Source organism: Calliphora vicina, chromosome 4, assembly GCF_958450345.1.
Source record: "Calliphora vicina chromosome 4, idCalVici1.1, whole genome shotgun sequence".
Taxonomy (NCBI): domain Eukaryota; kingdom Metazoa; phylum Arthropoda; class Insecta; order Diptera; family Calliphoridae; genus Calliphora; species Calliphora vicina.
This window is the reverse complement of record NC_088783.1, coordinates 38,539,264-38,554,957: the sequence shown is the minus strand read 5'-3', so window position 1 is coordinate 38,554,957 and position 15,694 is coordinate 38,539,264. Positions and strand designations below refer to the sequence as shown.

Below are 15,694 nucleotides of genomic sequence, written 5' to 3'. Positions count from 1 at the left end.
TCAACTCCGCTATCTAAAACGATCGGTAATATATACTTTATGGGGTCGCAAATAAAAAATGTAGAAATTACAAACGGAATGACAAACTTATATACACCTTTGCAACTCATGGTGGAGGGTATAAACAAAGCAAATTACTATTGTTTAAAGAAACTAATTGTAATTTAATAATAAATTTTAATTTTTTGTTAAATTGTGTTAATAAAATATATTCGTATAATTAAATGTAATTTATTTTAACTACTTTGTTAAAAAAAATATGTTCATAATTATATAATTTCATACATTTTAAACATACATATAATTTAAAATATTTGTTAACAATCAAATTTATCTTAAACCTAGTTTACATGAAAATTAGTTAGTTACCAACATTTTTTGAGAAAGCAAATAAAACTCATATGTATGAAAACTGAAATTCTCATAATCATACAGACAATCATTTGTATAAATTTTTAATTTTATAAGTAAGTAATAATTATTTAGTATTATTAAGAAACAAAAAAATAAAAAAAAACAGCACACACAATATAATGAGTAAATGAAAGACTAAGTTAAATACTAACAAATTCAAGTACTTATTTGTATTCATACGTATGGCTCCATTCATTCAGAGGAGTAGATTGTAGGTGTTGCACAATTCAATTATTATGCAATATAGACAATATATAAATTTTTATTGTAATTGCTGCAAGTATTGTAGTTAATTTTAACATGAAAATATGCATATAATTACTATACGTGTCTTAACAATACTTTACAATATTTTATAAGATGGTGTGAAGTGGTGAAAAGTGTAAAGCACTGCACTACACTACACTGCACCAATGTACATTGTGTACACTGTTACATGTATCATTATCAAAAAGAAAATGTGTAATTTTCATTTTCATAGTTCATCCTTCATTACACGTCGTAGAGCAAGTTTTGTGTAAAATGTGTGCAAAGTGCCAGCCTGTTAGCTGTCTGTATGATTTATACAATGGTGTTTTGTAAAAATTAAAAATTTCATTATAAAAACGTATAAATTATATGAAGAGATATTAGGGGTATTCCCTCAAGGTATAAACATACATTTTGCAACAGCTTTAATCATTAAAGATTCTCTGTAGAGAGCAGAAAAACTGAAAGTAACATTATTTATTTTGCTTTCTTACGTTAAAAACGCGTTATTTTACAAAAGTACGCAACTGCAGCGTAATAATTAACTACGTTACAAAACTACTTGATGCAGTCATACATAAAATATCAAGTAGTTGACTGTTTTTCTAGCAATTTGTGTAGTAATTTAAGCATTTATTGTGTAAAAGCGTATTATGCTGTAAATATACGCTTCTACACAATGTATTTTAATATGTTTCAATAAGTGTAAACTTTTTCTATAATTTCACAGTTATTCATCTCTAATTATTATTATTATTATTCCGAAGTATTTATGCTCTTTTATGTGGTTATCCCTACTAAATTTGCGCCTTTATTTATTTATCACATGCCTGCCACTATGTATTTTGCAAATATTAAAGAAATTCACATACTCATAATGCATTTAAATGATAAAGGAAAACATATAAATATAAATATGTACAATAAACAAGATATATTTGCTATTTTTGTAGCAATCTGCAATAGAAATTGTGAAAACAAAACACAATCTCTTTGCGATTATCACAAAATAATAAATTACGTGATGTAAGTAAATTTTGCAAGAAGTTCAACGATGAATAATAAATAAATAAAAAATAATTTATAAAGTTACAAGTAATATTTTGTAATTATTTAAAGTAAAAAAACAAAAACAAAACAAACATATAAAACTGATTGATTACTACCAATGCAGTAAAGCATAAAATATTAACTTGAAATATTGTGAGATTTTATAAATGCAATAGCAATTATGTTTATAATAGACGTTTATAATGAAAAATATAAATAAAATTGATATTAAATGCTGCGAATCTTAATTAGTTCCTGAAAATTATTTATGTGTATTTAAAAAATAAAGACAATTTCCTTTTTTCCCGATCATTGATTTCAAAATAAAGGCAATACTGTCGCTGGCTTAGTATGCACATGTGTTAAGTCAGCTTTTAAGGAAAATACAGGGGCCGAATTACCGTATTCGATATCGAGTAAAATTGATCGTGCACTGCTCTTCAGGCGGAAATTACCGACATAAAACGTGCATCCAACTGACTGAGGTATTATCGAATATCTGGAGATATCTGTATATTTACTGATAGCAAGGCTGCCGATAACGAAATAGCTGGTATCTTCCCTACATCTAGGTAAACCGAGGAATGCCGGGTATCCCTAAATGAGATAGCGATACAATCTAGGATAACGCTTATATGTGTCCCTGGACACGATGGAAATCAGGGTAATTGTATTACAGACGAATTGGCCAGAAGTGAAACGAATATAGCTGTGGAGGCGATTAATCCCTTTTCAGCCATTTCCCTTGCAAAATGTATGATGGTTGTATAGCAGAAACTGAGAGACATGATACTGTACAGAACAGGTGGACTAATGAATCCACACATCCTAGAAGATTGTGCCTACGGCATAACGACTACTGTAAAAGCTGTCGAAACGAAGACAGCTATTGTCCGGCTCTAACCTTGAGAAAACATATTCTTGGAATCCCTTTCCTCTCGTGTTTAGATGAGTTATCATGGATGAAGCTGAGACTCATCAATTCTTTCATCAGAAAATCTGGTTGGTTAATTTGGAAACACTTCTTTTATTCAATTGCATAAAAGTTATACTAAAATTTATTTTTTCAATAAATTATTAAATCATTTTTAAATCATTTCAATTGTTGTGGCAATACAAGCTATAAATCGATTGATAGAGCTAAAATAATACAAATAATTAAAAAGTACACTACAAAACACAGTAGCAGGAAATAGTCCCAAAAAAGGACTTACACTACTTGGTATACATTTACGCGGTCCATAAAAATAAGGCAATCTAAACATTTTATGTCATGTTTCGGATAGTACTTATTTTATTAGCTTTATTTAAGCGCATAAAATAGATTTTGTGGTTTTGTTGCTTTCAATATATTAGCAATAAACATGGGGTCCAGAACGCGACAAAATATAGAACTCGTTTTCGACTGCATCTAGAAAAATTCAAAAATATTCGAATTGCAACATAATTGTTTAAATCGATTTTTGTAAACTAAATTAGAATAATTTCACAATGTCTAGTTATTTTTTAACTTAAAGATATAGAGACAGTTGTCATACAAAAATCATTTTAACAGACAGTATAACTTTAGGTTAAGAAATAATCAGACATCAGGCTTGGTATGTTTTAGCACGAGACATTTATAACGTGACATATTTTCCCGTTACATTTGTAATAAGGATTATTTAAGACGAAGATTCAAAATGTTAATAAGAGTGGGTACTGTACCTCTAAAAACAAGTAAGTGAGCTATATTCGGCTGTGCCGAATCTTATATACCCTTCACCAAATTGTACTTCAAAATAAAATTTTTAAATATTTTTAGGTGAACAAAATTTATTTTTTTTTGCGGTTTTTTTCATTTTTTGTAAAAAAAAATTTCGAATTGTTCTTTTAAAATTTAATTTTTTTTTTTAAATTTGAAAATTTTTTTGTTTTTTAATTTTTTTTTATTGTGAAAAAAAATTCGGGTTAAAAAATATTTTATTTGGTCTTATATACGTCGTTGCAAAGGTCTTTGAAATATCTATCATTAGATATCCATATTGTCCATATTAATGACTGAGTAATCCAGATATAGGTCAAAAATCGAGGTTGTCCTGTTTTTTTCCTCATATCTCAGCCATTTGTGGACCGATTTTGCTGATTTTAATTAGCAAACTTCTCGAAAGCATGTCTGACAGAATTATTGAAGATTATTGGATCCCGAAGGTATCAGGGTCTTCAGAAAATTGATTTCAACAGACAGACGGACAGACAGACTTACATGGATTAATCGACTCCGCTATCTATAAGGATCCAGAATATATACTTTATAGGGTCGGAAATGAAAAATGTAGAAATTACAAACGGAATGGCAAACTGGTATATACCCTTGCCACTCATGGTGTAGGGTATAAAAAGAAAATTAAATTATACGTGATATACATATGTAGTTCCTTGGAAAGCAATCGGTTTGTTTCGGCCGAATATTGATGCTTTGCCACCAATGAATAGCGGATTCGTCTTATTTATTTGTATCGAATTTTACATACATATCAATATTTGTCAAAGAGATTTTGAATGTTTTTGTAAATTGATCGTTTGACTTATTTTCGGGAGTAGATCTTGTATTGGAACTATTTCAATTATTCACGCAAAATTATTAATCTAATCACCACATATTTATATGTATGGGGTAAAATACACTTATTTCAACAAAAAAAAATTTCATTAAAAACCGCTTTTTCCGATCTTTTAACTGGTTACCGGATTTTCCATAAGCTTAAAATTTTTAATTTTACAACCAATTAAAGACTTTCTCTATAATTGTGCATATTTTGCTCTTACCGCTAATATTATTTAAAACATAAAAACGCCCCGCTGCAATTGTGTTTCTATTTGATTAGTTTAATAGTTTGTTTCTTCACTGATTAGTTTCAAAAGCCATATTAGCCACTAAATCTTATTTTAATGATGTTTAAATGTGCAATTTAAAATAAATAAGAAACACATGTCATACATACCGAAAACTAAATAATTTTTCGAAAAAATTACGTCCCAGACTGGTGGTCGTCGTCATTATTTTATAAAATTCCATATAAAATACTGCAGCAAATTTAAAATGTTTTAAAACACTCTATATCTATATTTTTCTCGTTTTGTACAATATATTTATTTCGATTTAATCACTCAAATTGATAAACATTTCTTTTAAAATAAAACACTCATTATTAATCAAATAAAAACGATTGCTTAATTATTATGTTTGCGATAAAACTGCAAAAATATACATATATATTTTTAATAACAATTAAAACACTTGTGAATGTAAACATTTCTTTTAAATTGATTTTAGTAGAAAAAAATGGGTATTTTAAATGTAAAAATAAAATTTAAGTAAAAAGTGATAAATGAACCAGCAAAGTTTGTGGTAAATACAGTCTTACACACTTTTTCGAATAAATTATTTTGTACTATTTTAGTTTCAAAAATGACACATGTTCTTGGTATCTTGAAAAATGTTGAAGGGTTTCAAAGTGACACCAAAAATAAATTAATAGCACAGTTAAACAATAAACATTACACAAAAAAATTTGAATGAATATGCAAACAACATTTTTATTTAATATTTAATTTTTTATTATTTCTACAGACACTTTTATGTCTTAATAAAAAATATCTAGGTTGTGGCCAATTTTCTTTCATGGTTTCAAGCACATTAAAAAAACTGATTTTTTTGATAATAAAATTATTATTTTCTTTAGTTAATAAAACTTTAAATGTAAAATATGCTTGATTATAAATTAATCTTTATTTTAGTGATTATTTTTTTATGATTTTCTTTGCAAAATTTATTTCATTACACGTTTCAAAAACTTCACAATTCTGCTGCAAATTTTTTTGCTATTAACATAAATTTATATAATATTTTTGTACGTTTGTTTGTTGTTGTTTAATTAATGAACATTATTAACACTTTATTAGCACATTTAACACTTGAAAACTTAATAAATTTATTTATTTTTTGTTTTGTTTGCAAATAAACTTCAATTTATCATTTATTTAGCCTTAATACTGAGTTGTTTTGCAAATTCTTTGGTGAATTTTATTTTTATGCTTTGTTTTCTTTTCGTATCACATTTTATTGAGTACCGTTGTAAAAATCAAAACAATCGGTCATTTCATTTGTGCATATATGTTTGTTTGTGTGTGGCTTAATCACAGAGAGTGAATAATGGGAGAGAAATCGTAAAATATTCCCGAATAAATTTGCAATGAATCACAGGAGTAAGCTGTGTAGTAGTTTGTTGTTGTTGTTTATTCTTGCATTTTAGTATTTTTGTGGTTGTCATATTTTAATGATTTGGTCAGAGATGGACAAGTGGTGGTGAATTTTAATTACGTACAATTTAATAAATCCTTTAATGTTATAGTGAATTTAATTAATTAATTCAAAAATTACTATATTTTATAGAATTTTTATTAAGTTTTGTTGTTTTGAAAATATTAATAGGTATTTTGATTAAAATTTTTTGCAGAGACGTGAAATGAAAAATTTTGAAATTAACAAGTAAAGCTACGTATACACGGTTGTCATATTCTTACAATATTGTCAGAACATGCACATAAAATGGTTAACACAACCATGAGAACTTATGTTGAAACATATGGGTGTTAACCATTTATTGAACATTTTCTGACAATATTGTAAGAATATGACAACCGTGTATACGTAGCTTAAGAAAGCTGCTATATTCGGCTGTGCAGAATCTTATATACCCTTCTCCAAATTATACTGTAAAATAATTTTTTTTAAATATTTTTAGGTAAACATGGATTACTAAGTCATTAATATAGACATTATGGATATCAATTGATAGATATTTCAAAGTCCATTGCAATGATGTATATAAAGCTATAGTAAGTAGGACCTACAATGGGTCAAAATCGGGAAAAATATTTTTTAACTAGAATTTTTATTTCAAAAAAAAAAATTGAAAAAATAATTTATGACAAAAAAAATAGTTTGATGAAAAAAAATTCTAGTTAAAAAATATTTTTTCCCGATTTTGACCCGTTGTAGGTCCAACTTACTATAGCTTTATATACATCATTGCAATGGACTTGGAAATATCTATCAATTGATATCCATAATGTCTATATTAATGACTTAGTAATCCAGATATAGATCAAAAAAGGGCCAAAAATCGAAGTTGTCCCTGTTATTTCCTTATATCTCAGCCATTTGTGAGCCGATTTTGTCGATTTTAATGTATGAATCATATATGCAAGTTATTTGGGGGCTATGGAAAGATGATTTTAACATATAGACAGACAGACGGACATGGCTATATCGACTTCGCTATCTATAACAATCCAGAATATATACATTAGAGTGCTCCAAGATTGTATGGACGAAAAAAACTTTCTAGGTACAGGCCGTCCCCCCCTCTAGAATTGTTCTCTGTATTGTAGAAACACGTTGTGTAAAATATTAGGATGATAGGATAACGTTAACTGGTGGCGCAACGACGCTGAAGTTTTGAGGTGCATTTACAAGGGGAAAATATGCAATTTTTTCAGTTTTTGTAAACATTTTGCCATTAAATAATGACTTTTACAATTTAATTTAAAAGAATCGAAATGTGTACGTAATTGTCATTATAATAAGATATAAAAGACAAAAATTGGTGAAAAAATGTTAAAGTTATTAAAAAATCTCCAGGCCATTAACGTATCTCAGGCCACTAGAACAAGAAATTTATGAACAAAATTAACATATTTTGAAAAATATTAAAATAAAAGCTTATTTTTACTTAAAATATATCCATATTTACTTGTATATGAGTTTTTGTCCTCGTAGGATACCGTTAACCTATTCGCAGGTATGACCAAAAATATTAAATTTTTTTAACGGCAGTTTCAAAACTCCAATTTCAAATTTTTAAAAATTTTGTTAAACAAATTTCAGAATTTTTTGATCATCACATGGGGATTTATTGACAACATAATAGGGAATAAAAATGTGAAAAAAAGTATGTCAATATCTCCTATAGTTTTTCCGTACCTGCGATATAAATTTTGTGATTTTCAAGAAAAACTAATTTTTTGGCCATATTTTGAGGAATGACCAGAATTTCCTTACTGTAATGATTTTTAAGTAAAAGCTATTCAGAATAATATAGTCCAGGTAATTTTAAATATAGTCTGAAAGTTTTACTAAAATCGGAAAACTTTAACCCTTAAATCGTGAAGGTCAAAGGTAAATTTTTTCAATATTTGGAATTTCTCATGGAAAGATAGCGAAATATTATATATTTTTGGGCCGATTTTGATGAAACTTAAGAAAAATATGAAATGAAGTCTAGTATTCCCAATAACAGTTCAAAACTGGAAATTAACCCTTAAGAGTACTTGGGATCAAAATGAATGTGTTTTTCGTGATTTTAAAAGATGAGGGTCATTTGGAGCCCAAGTGCTATTAAGGGTTAATTTCCATTTTTGTACTGTTATTGTGAATACTAGACTTCATTTTATATTTTTCTTAAGTTTCATCAAAATCGGCCCAAAAATATATAATATTACGCTATCTTTCCATGAGAAATTCCAAATATTGAAAAAATTTACCTTTGACCTTCACGATTTAAGGGTTAAAGTTTTCCGATTTTAGTAAAACTTTCAGACTATATTTAGTATTTCCTAGACTATATTATTTTGAATAGCTTTTACTTAAAAATCATTACAGTAAGGAAATTCTGGTCATTCCCCAAAATATGGCCAAAAAATTAGTTTTTCTTGAAAATCACAAAATTTATATCGCAGGTACGGAAAAACTATAGGAGGTATTGACATACTTTTTTCACATTTTTATTCCCTATTATGTTGTCAATAAATCCCCATGCGATGATCAAAAAATTCTGAAATTTGTATAACAAAATTTTTAAAAATTTGAAATTGGAGTTTTGAAACTGCCGTTAAAAAAATTTAATATTTTTGGTCATACCTGCGAATAGGTTAACGGTATCCTACGAGGACAAAAACTCATATACAAGTAAATATGGATATATTTTAAGTAAAAATAAGCTTTTATTTTAATATTTCTCAAAATATGTTAATTTTGTTCATAAATTTCTTGTTCTAGTGGCCTGAGACACGTTAATGGCCTGGCGATTTTTTAATAACTTTAACATTTTTTCACCAATTTTTGTCCTTTATATCTTATTATAACGACAATTACGTGCACATTTCGATTCTTTTAAATTAAATTGTAAAAGTCATTATTTAATGGCAAAATTTTTACAAAAACTGAAAAAATTTCATATTTTCCCCTTGTAAATGCACCTCAAAACTTCAGCGTCGTTGCGCCACCAGTTAACGTTATCCTATCATCCTAATATTTTACACAATGTGTTTCTACAATACATAGAACAATTCTAGAGGGGGGGACGGTCAAAATTCGCAATTTTATTTTTTTGGAGCACTCTAATATACATATACTTTGTGTATTAGCAAATGAAAAATTTTGAAATTACAAAAGGAATGACAAACTTATATATACCCTTGCCACTCATGGTGAAGGGTATAAAAACCCTAAACATTCATGTCTATAAAAACGAACATGTTGGCTACGAAAGTTATTTTTTCTGCATCATATGGAGACAATATTTTGTTGCACAGGTGTCAATGAACTCAAATTTATAAACTGAAGATTAATTTCAAAAGTCATCACTTAGAATTCATTAGCACTTGGCTAACTGAATAGCACTTGGCTATTCCGAATCAAACACAGAGGACTAAAAAGCCTAAATAAAGGGTCCAACAAACTGCCGATCACAATGTTATATAAATCATTAACAAATTTAAATACAAATGGAAATTGTTCTTCCACCGGTGTAGCATCGATCTGTACACATGATCCGATTTGAATTTAACGGTCTGTAACGACTGCCTGCAACATAAACATGTCCATCGGTAGATGCTTCTAAATGTTGTTTGTAAGAATGGCAACACTAAATGTTTAAGCTACTAACATTAACATTGAAAGCTCTAGTATTTTTTTTTGCAATCAAAAGTATCTGGTTTATTTAAAAGAAATAAACCACCGTTTTTAAAAGGTAAAAACGTAACAATTTGTATAAAACGTAATCAGTTGCCTAATATTACCGGTACAAACTCTTGTTCCTATGTGGACTGGATTTCTAGTCTCATATCAAGCTCTTACCCAGAATTTCATAGCACAAAAAGGAGTATTTTTGTAAGATCAGTTGGTCACAAATGCAGCAATATGGAAACCATTTAAGAGGGTTTATTTAGACCTTCCCTGTTAATAGACTTAAATCTAATGTTGAAATTTGATGCTATTGGTTAATGGAGTATTAATTTCAAACATTTTAAAAGTCTGATTAGTGTTAACCCTCTAATGCTTAAGTATGCCTCAAGAAACTCATCGCAAAATGCCAATTAATGCAAATACAATTGATATTTCACTTCAAACTAAAATATTTCACTTTAGCAACTGTTACATGAGTTTTTGAAATACAAAATCAGTTATACTTATTTGCATTTATTGGCATTTTTACGATGAGTGCCTTGGGTATACTTGGGCATTAGAGGGTTAAAGCCGATAGTGTTAATGAAGTATTAATTTCAAAAGTCTGATTAGTGTTAAAGACGATAGTTTTAAAATCGATTGCCTATTATTTCAGGTACAAAATATTGCACCTAAATGGTCTGTGTTTCTATAATCTGAATAAAAACTTGCAATATGGATATCGTGTGTTGTTTCATTCTTCTCTGGAAATAGACTACAATCAAACTTATCAAATTTTTTTGCTAATTTAGACTATGGGATGATTTACATGAAACGAATAATTTATGCTGAGAAATTATTGTTGAAAATTTTGTCTGGACATTTTTATCAAAATTGTGAAATGAGGACATATTACAGAACTTGCCCAATTGTAGAAAATATGAATTTTAAACAATAACAAAAAAAAAATATCAGAACAAGTTCATTTGCTCTTAGAACTCGAAATTGTTTTTACATCTGAAGAACCAGTCTACGAAACTAACACAGTCTAACAAATGTTCATCCAAATGATGTAATTGCTTTTGGTTAAAAATTGCGAAAACTTAACCTGAATGAAATTGAATTGGTTCCCACTTCCAAAGAAGAACTAATTCATAACTAGTTCTCTTCCATTTTACTTTCCCAGCACAATCCCACTTTAAATACATTTGTTAATGCTTTTCTAACTGAAGATCAGATGTAAGAGAAACATAATGCGAAATCGGCGCTAATATTTCCATAATCTTGTAAACTAAAGTAGTTTGTTGAAAAACAGCTGCGTAAATGGGTCTTAAAAATACAATTTTAATTTTTTGAAACTTTTATTAAATTATTTTTTTTTTAAATCTGGAAAAAAATGTTTCTTTCCAACTGTCTGCATATTTCCTCATAATCCACATTAATAAATACCATCACGTTTAACAATAACACATTTGCTAGTTTTTCCAATTATTATGGTCACTTGTCCATCTCTCCAGCCATAGTGCGAATAAAACGATCTTGTATCTCATACCAAAAACACAATAAACAACAAAATTCTTGTTGAAAATGAGAAAAACAACTTTAACTACTACCGTTTAAGATATTTTCACGTTTGTTTGTTAGAAATCTATTTAATTATCTATTTTCTTTTTCTTCAGCTAATTCTTTTACTTCTTTTTTTTTTTTGTTAGTGATCACTCGTATACAATTCTAAAGAATACAATTGCGCTATTTTTTGTTGTTGTTGTTATTATTATAATTCTTTTGTATTTATTTGTTAAAAAAAATATTTATAATAAAACTTTAGATACGACAGCAACGACGGCGACGCATTCGTTCGGTTTGAAAGTAATTCGGCGACTAAATCTTTAAAATGATCCAGCTGAATTGTATGTACGAGCGAGTAGTAGTCAGTCAGTCGTAAGTAGTAGGTTCCATTGGATACCACCATATACATACACTCACACTCGAGCAAGTGCTTTAAGATAGTAGTAGTGTAAACTTGTGCATTTGCCAGCCATGACTGGATTTGGCGGCCGTTTTCGTACTCGCGCACACTTTAATATTTTCTTTGGTGTAACAGTGGTTTGGATTTATAGGAAAGTAAATTGTAACTGTTTCAAACTGCGATCGGTAAAAATTTTAAATAAATAGAAGGAGTTAAGTTTTGTTTTCTCATTTTTTTTTTAAATTAAAGTGCTTAAAAAAAGAATATTCCAAAATATTGTAGCAAGGTTTTCAGAACTTTGTCCTTCATCAACAGGATCTGATTCCTCTGGCTGGAATCCGACTAGTTTTAAAAAGTGTCATCTACCAAATACTATTGCGATAGCTTAACTACTTCTTTATTAATATTCCAAATTTTGGAACGATCGCTGCAGTTATAATACTATTACTAGGAATGAGCGATTAATCGATTCAGATTTACAGTCTTCATAATTAATTGAATACTTATTATTTTGATTGTTAAAAGTTCATAAATATTGATTTCAAATAAGTTATTAAAATTGTGTGTAGTTTTATTTTATATTTTTTTCTTTTTAATTTTTCTGAACAAAAATATTGAAATTTTAAAAATCAAATTAGTTGATTAATAATAGATTTGTTTAATCAGTATATTTATTAATCAAAATGTTTAATTATTTGATAAATCGCACTTTCCTAATTAAAACTATTAATTTTTCTATCTGCACCACTGTGCAAATTTCGTCTTTAGCAAACTTCGTCATCATCGTCTTCGCTGTCTTTGTCGTCGTCGTCATCGTTAGTTTTCTTCGCCCATATTGTGGTCGAGAGAGTTTTTCGCTTATTTCTGTTGTTAATATTGTTGTTTTTATTATCCGTCCATTGTTTAGTTTTTATGTTGTTATTGTTTGATTCATTTGTTTGTGTTTTGTTTACTGATCGTTTTTATTCACATGGATATTGGCCATCCAATAATGTCTATGAGTGTGTTTGTGTGTATCTGTGAGCTTTAATTTTACTTTTATATGGATGGATTTTTCTTGAAAAGTTGCTATTGCTGCTGATAGTTTTCTTACATGATTCATGTAGCTGCTGTTTTATTACGATGATCGCGATTATTTTTGTTTTGTGTCGTTTTTTTATTATTTTATTAATGTGGTTGTTGTTTTTATTATTATAAAATGCGTATTTGAGTGCTTGTAATTTCTTTTTTCTGTTTTTGTGCGTTTTATCATGAAAAACTCTTCTTCATTTGCCCATAATTATTTTGCAAAAAGCCGGTTTGCCTGTTTTTTTTGGAACGTGGATGAAATATTTTGCGTTTCATTTCATGAATTTGTAGTATTTGGCTTTCAAAAGTCCCACTGTTTTTTTTATTTCTTGAGTATTTTGCTATTTTTGTATACAATTTTTTTGTTCATCTGTTGTAATTCACAATTATGTTGTTTTATTAAAGGAACATTGGTGAATTATAAAAATTCTTGATGTGTGTTGGATTTTTTTTTTGGGTTTTGCAAAAGCAGAGGCGTTTCGTTTTAAGGTGGTTTAAGAAAAATTTTGCAACTCCTTCCAAAAATAATTTTTTTTTTTTTTTTTTTCGAAATTTAAGTTTCAAATGATTATAAAGTCTAAATGGCACAAGATCGATTTTTTTAATCAGAATGATCGAGAATGAATGATATAACGATATGCGAACATGTGGTACCTATATGTTAGATATATTCTCGATTTATAAATAAAAAGACTATATCGATTTTTTTTTACATATTTGTTGGTCTTTTCTCAAACCTCCTATCCATGTGATGGTTGAAATATGTTTTCCGAAACTATCCGATACCCTATTGAAAAGCAGCCAAAGCGGTCCATAAAATTATTCATCATAAATATGGTTGATACAATCATGTGAATCGTAAATTAACCATATTATGGTTACCACAATCATGTAAATGGTTACTGTGACCATAATATAGTTAAAAAACTTGTAACAATATTGAAATGGTTACAGTAACCATGCCCAACTATATTTTTTCTCTGCGTGCAGTTACTGAACGGCCTATTGGATGAAGATATAATGGATGTTGCCTCTGTACCGGACAGACCTTCCAAATAAGACACAATTTTTGGAAGGCCTTACATTTCTACAGAATATTGGATGAGTCCCAAATATAATCCAGAACTATTACGGTTCTAATAAACCTGGTGTCCTTGGATCCACTTTGGAAAATTATTTGAACAGGTCTGAAAGACCTGTTTGATGAAGATATACTGCATGTTGTACCTGTACCAATTCATAGAAAATTTTGAAACGTCTTACATTCCTACACAATATTGGATGGTTGCAGGAGTCCGAATGATAATCCAGAACTATTACGGTTCTAATAAACCAGGTATCCTTGGATCCACTAAGGAAAACAACATCTTCATTAGGGTGGCCCTTAATAAACGAAAGTTGGATTTTGGCCATTCTCACCCTCCAGTTTGGTGAACATTAGCAAAAAAATCATCCTGAAAAAATTTTAGGTAAATCGGTTGGGGTTAAGACGTGCCGCAAGCCCTCTGAAGTTTTGAGATGCATTTACAAGGGGAAAAATGCATTTTTTTCAGTTTTTGTAAAAATTTTGCCATTAAAAAATTACTTTTGTAATTTAATTTAAAAGAATCGAAATGTGTACGTAATTGTCGTTCTAATGAGACATAAAAAACAGAAATCGGTCAAAAAATGTTAAAGTTATTAAAAATTCGCCAGGCCATTAACGTGTCTCAGGCCACTAGAACATGAAATGTAGGAACAAAATTAACATATTTTGAGAAATATTAAAATAAAAGCTCATTTTTACTTAAAATATGTCCATATTTACTTGTATATGAGTTTTTGTCTTCGTAGGATACCGTTAACCTATTCTTAGGTATGAATAAAAAAATTTAATTTTTTTAACGGCAGTTTCAAAACTCCATTTTCAAATTTTTAAAAATTTTGTTAAACAAATTTCAGAATTTTTTGATCATCTCATTGGGATTTATTAAGAGTATAATAGGGAATAAAAATGTGAAAAAATTATGAAAATATCTCTTATAGTTTTTCCGTACCTGCGATTTAAATTTTGAAATTTTCGAGAAAAACCAATTATTTGGCAATTTTTAGGCCAATGAGCTCTATTTCCTTACTCTTATGAATTTTAAGTAAAACCTATTCAGAATATTATAGTCCAGATAATTCAAAATATACTCTGAAACTTCTACTAAAATCGGAAGACGTTAACCCTTAAATCGTGAAGGTCAAAGGTAAAATTTTTCAATATTTGGAATTTCTCTTGGAAAGATTTCGAAATGATCGAAATGTTGTATATTTTTGGGCCGATTTTGATGAAATTTAACAAAAATATAACATAAACTCTAGGGTTTATAATAACAGCACAAGAATGGAAATTAACGTTTAATGGCACTTGGGGTTAAAATGACACCAAACTTTTAAAATCATAATTTTTTATGGTTTTAGAAGTTTGGGGTCATTTTAACACCAAGTGCTATATAGGGTTAATTTTAATTTTTCTGCTGCTTTTGTAAATACTAGGCTTTGTGTTATATTTTTGTTAAATTTCATCAAAATCGGCCCAAAAATATACAACATTTCGAACATTTCAAAATCTTTCCAAGAGAAATTCCAAATATTGAAAAATTTGACCTTTGACCTTCACGATTTAAGGGTTAACGTTTTTTGATTTTAGTAAAAGTTTCAGAGTATATTTAGAATTATCTGGACTATAATATTCTAATTAAGTTTTGCTTAAAATTCATAAGAGTAAGAAAATAGAGCTCATTGGCCTAAAAATTGCCAAATAATTGGTTTTTCTCGAAAATTTCAAAATTTAAATCGCAGGTACGGAAAAACTATAAGAGATATTTTCATAATTTTTTCACGATTTAATTCCCTATTATACTCTTAATAAATCCCAATGAGATGATCAAAAAATTCTGAAATTTGTTTAACAAAATTTTTAAAAATTT

The 15,694-nt window shown here is 28.4% G+C and overlaps 1 protein-coding gene across 4 annotated transcripts in view; it reads right to left on the bottom strand.

The window, feature by feature from the left end:
• Positions 1-15,694, bottom strand: part of spri (sprint) — a 352,783-nt gene that overhangs the window by 243,303 nt on the left and 93,786 nt on the right. The window contains exons 1-2 of one of the 4 annotated variants that reach the window (XM_065510263.1): positions 11,256-11,429; positions 4,698-4,881 (exon numbers count right to left, since the gene is read on the bottom strand). The exons of 2 other annotated variants lie outside the window; for them this stretch is intronic. In XM_065510263.1, the coding sequence (XP_065366335.1) occupies positions 4,698-4,771 (74 nt within the window). In that variant the 5' untranslated portion in view covers positions 4,772-4,881; positions 11,256-11,429. Of the gene's footprint in view, positions 1-4,697; positions 4,882-11,255; positions 11,430-15,694 lie in introns of those variants that run through there. One more of the 4 variants, XM_065510264.1, reaches the window with a different exon arrangement.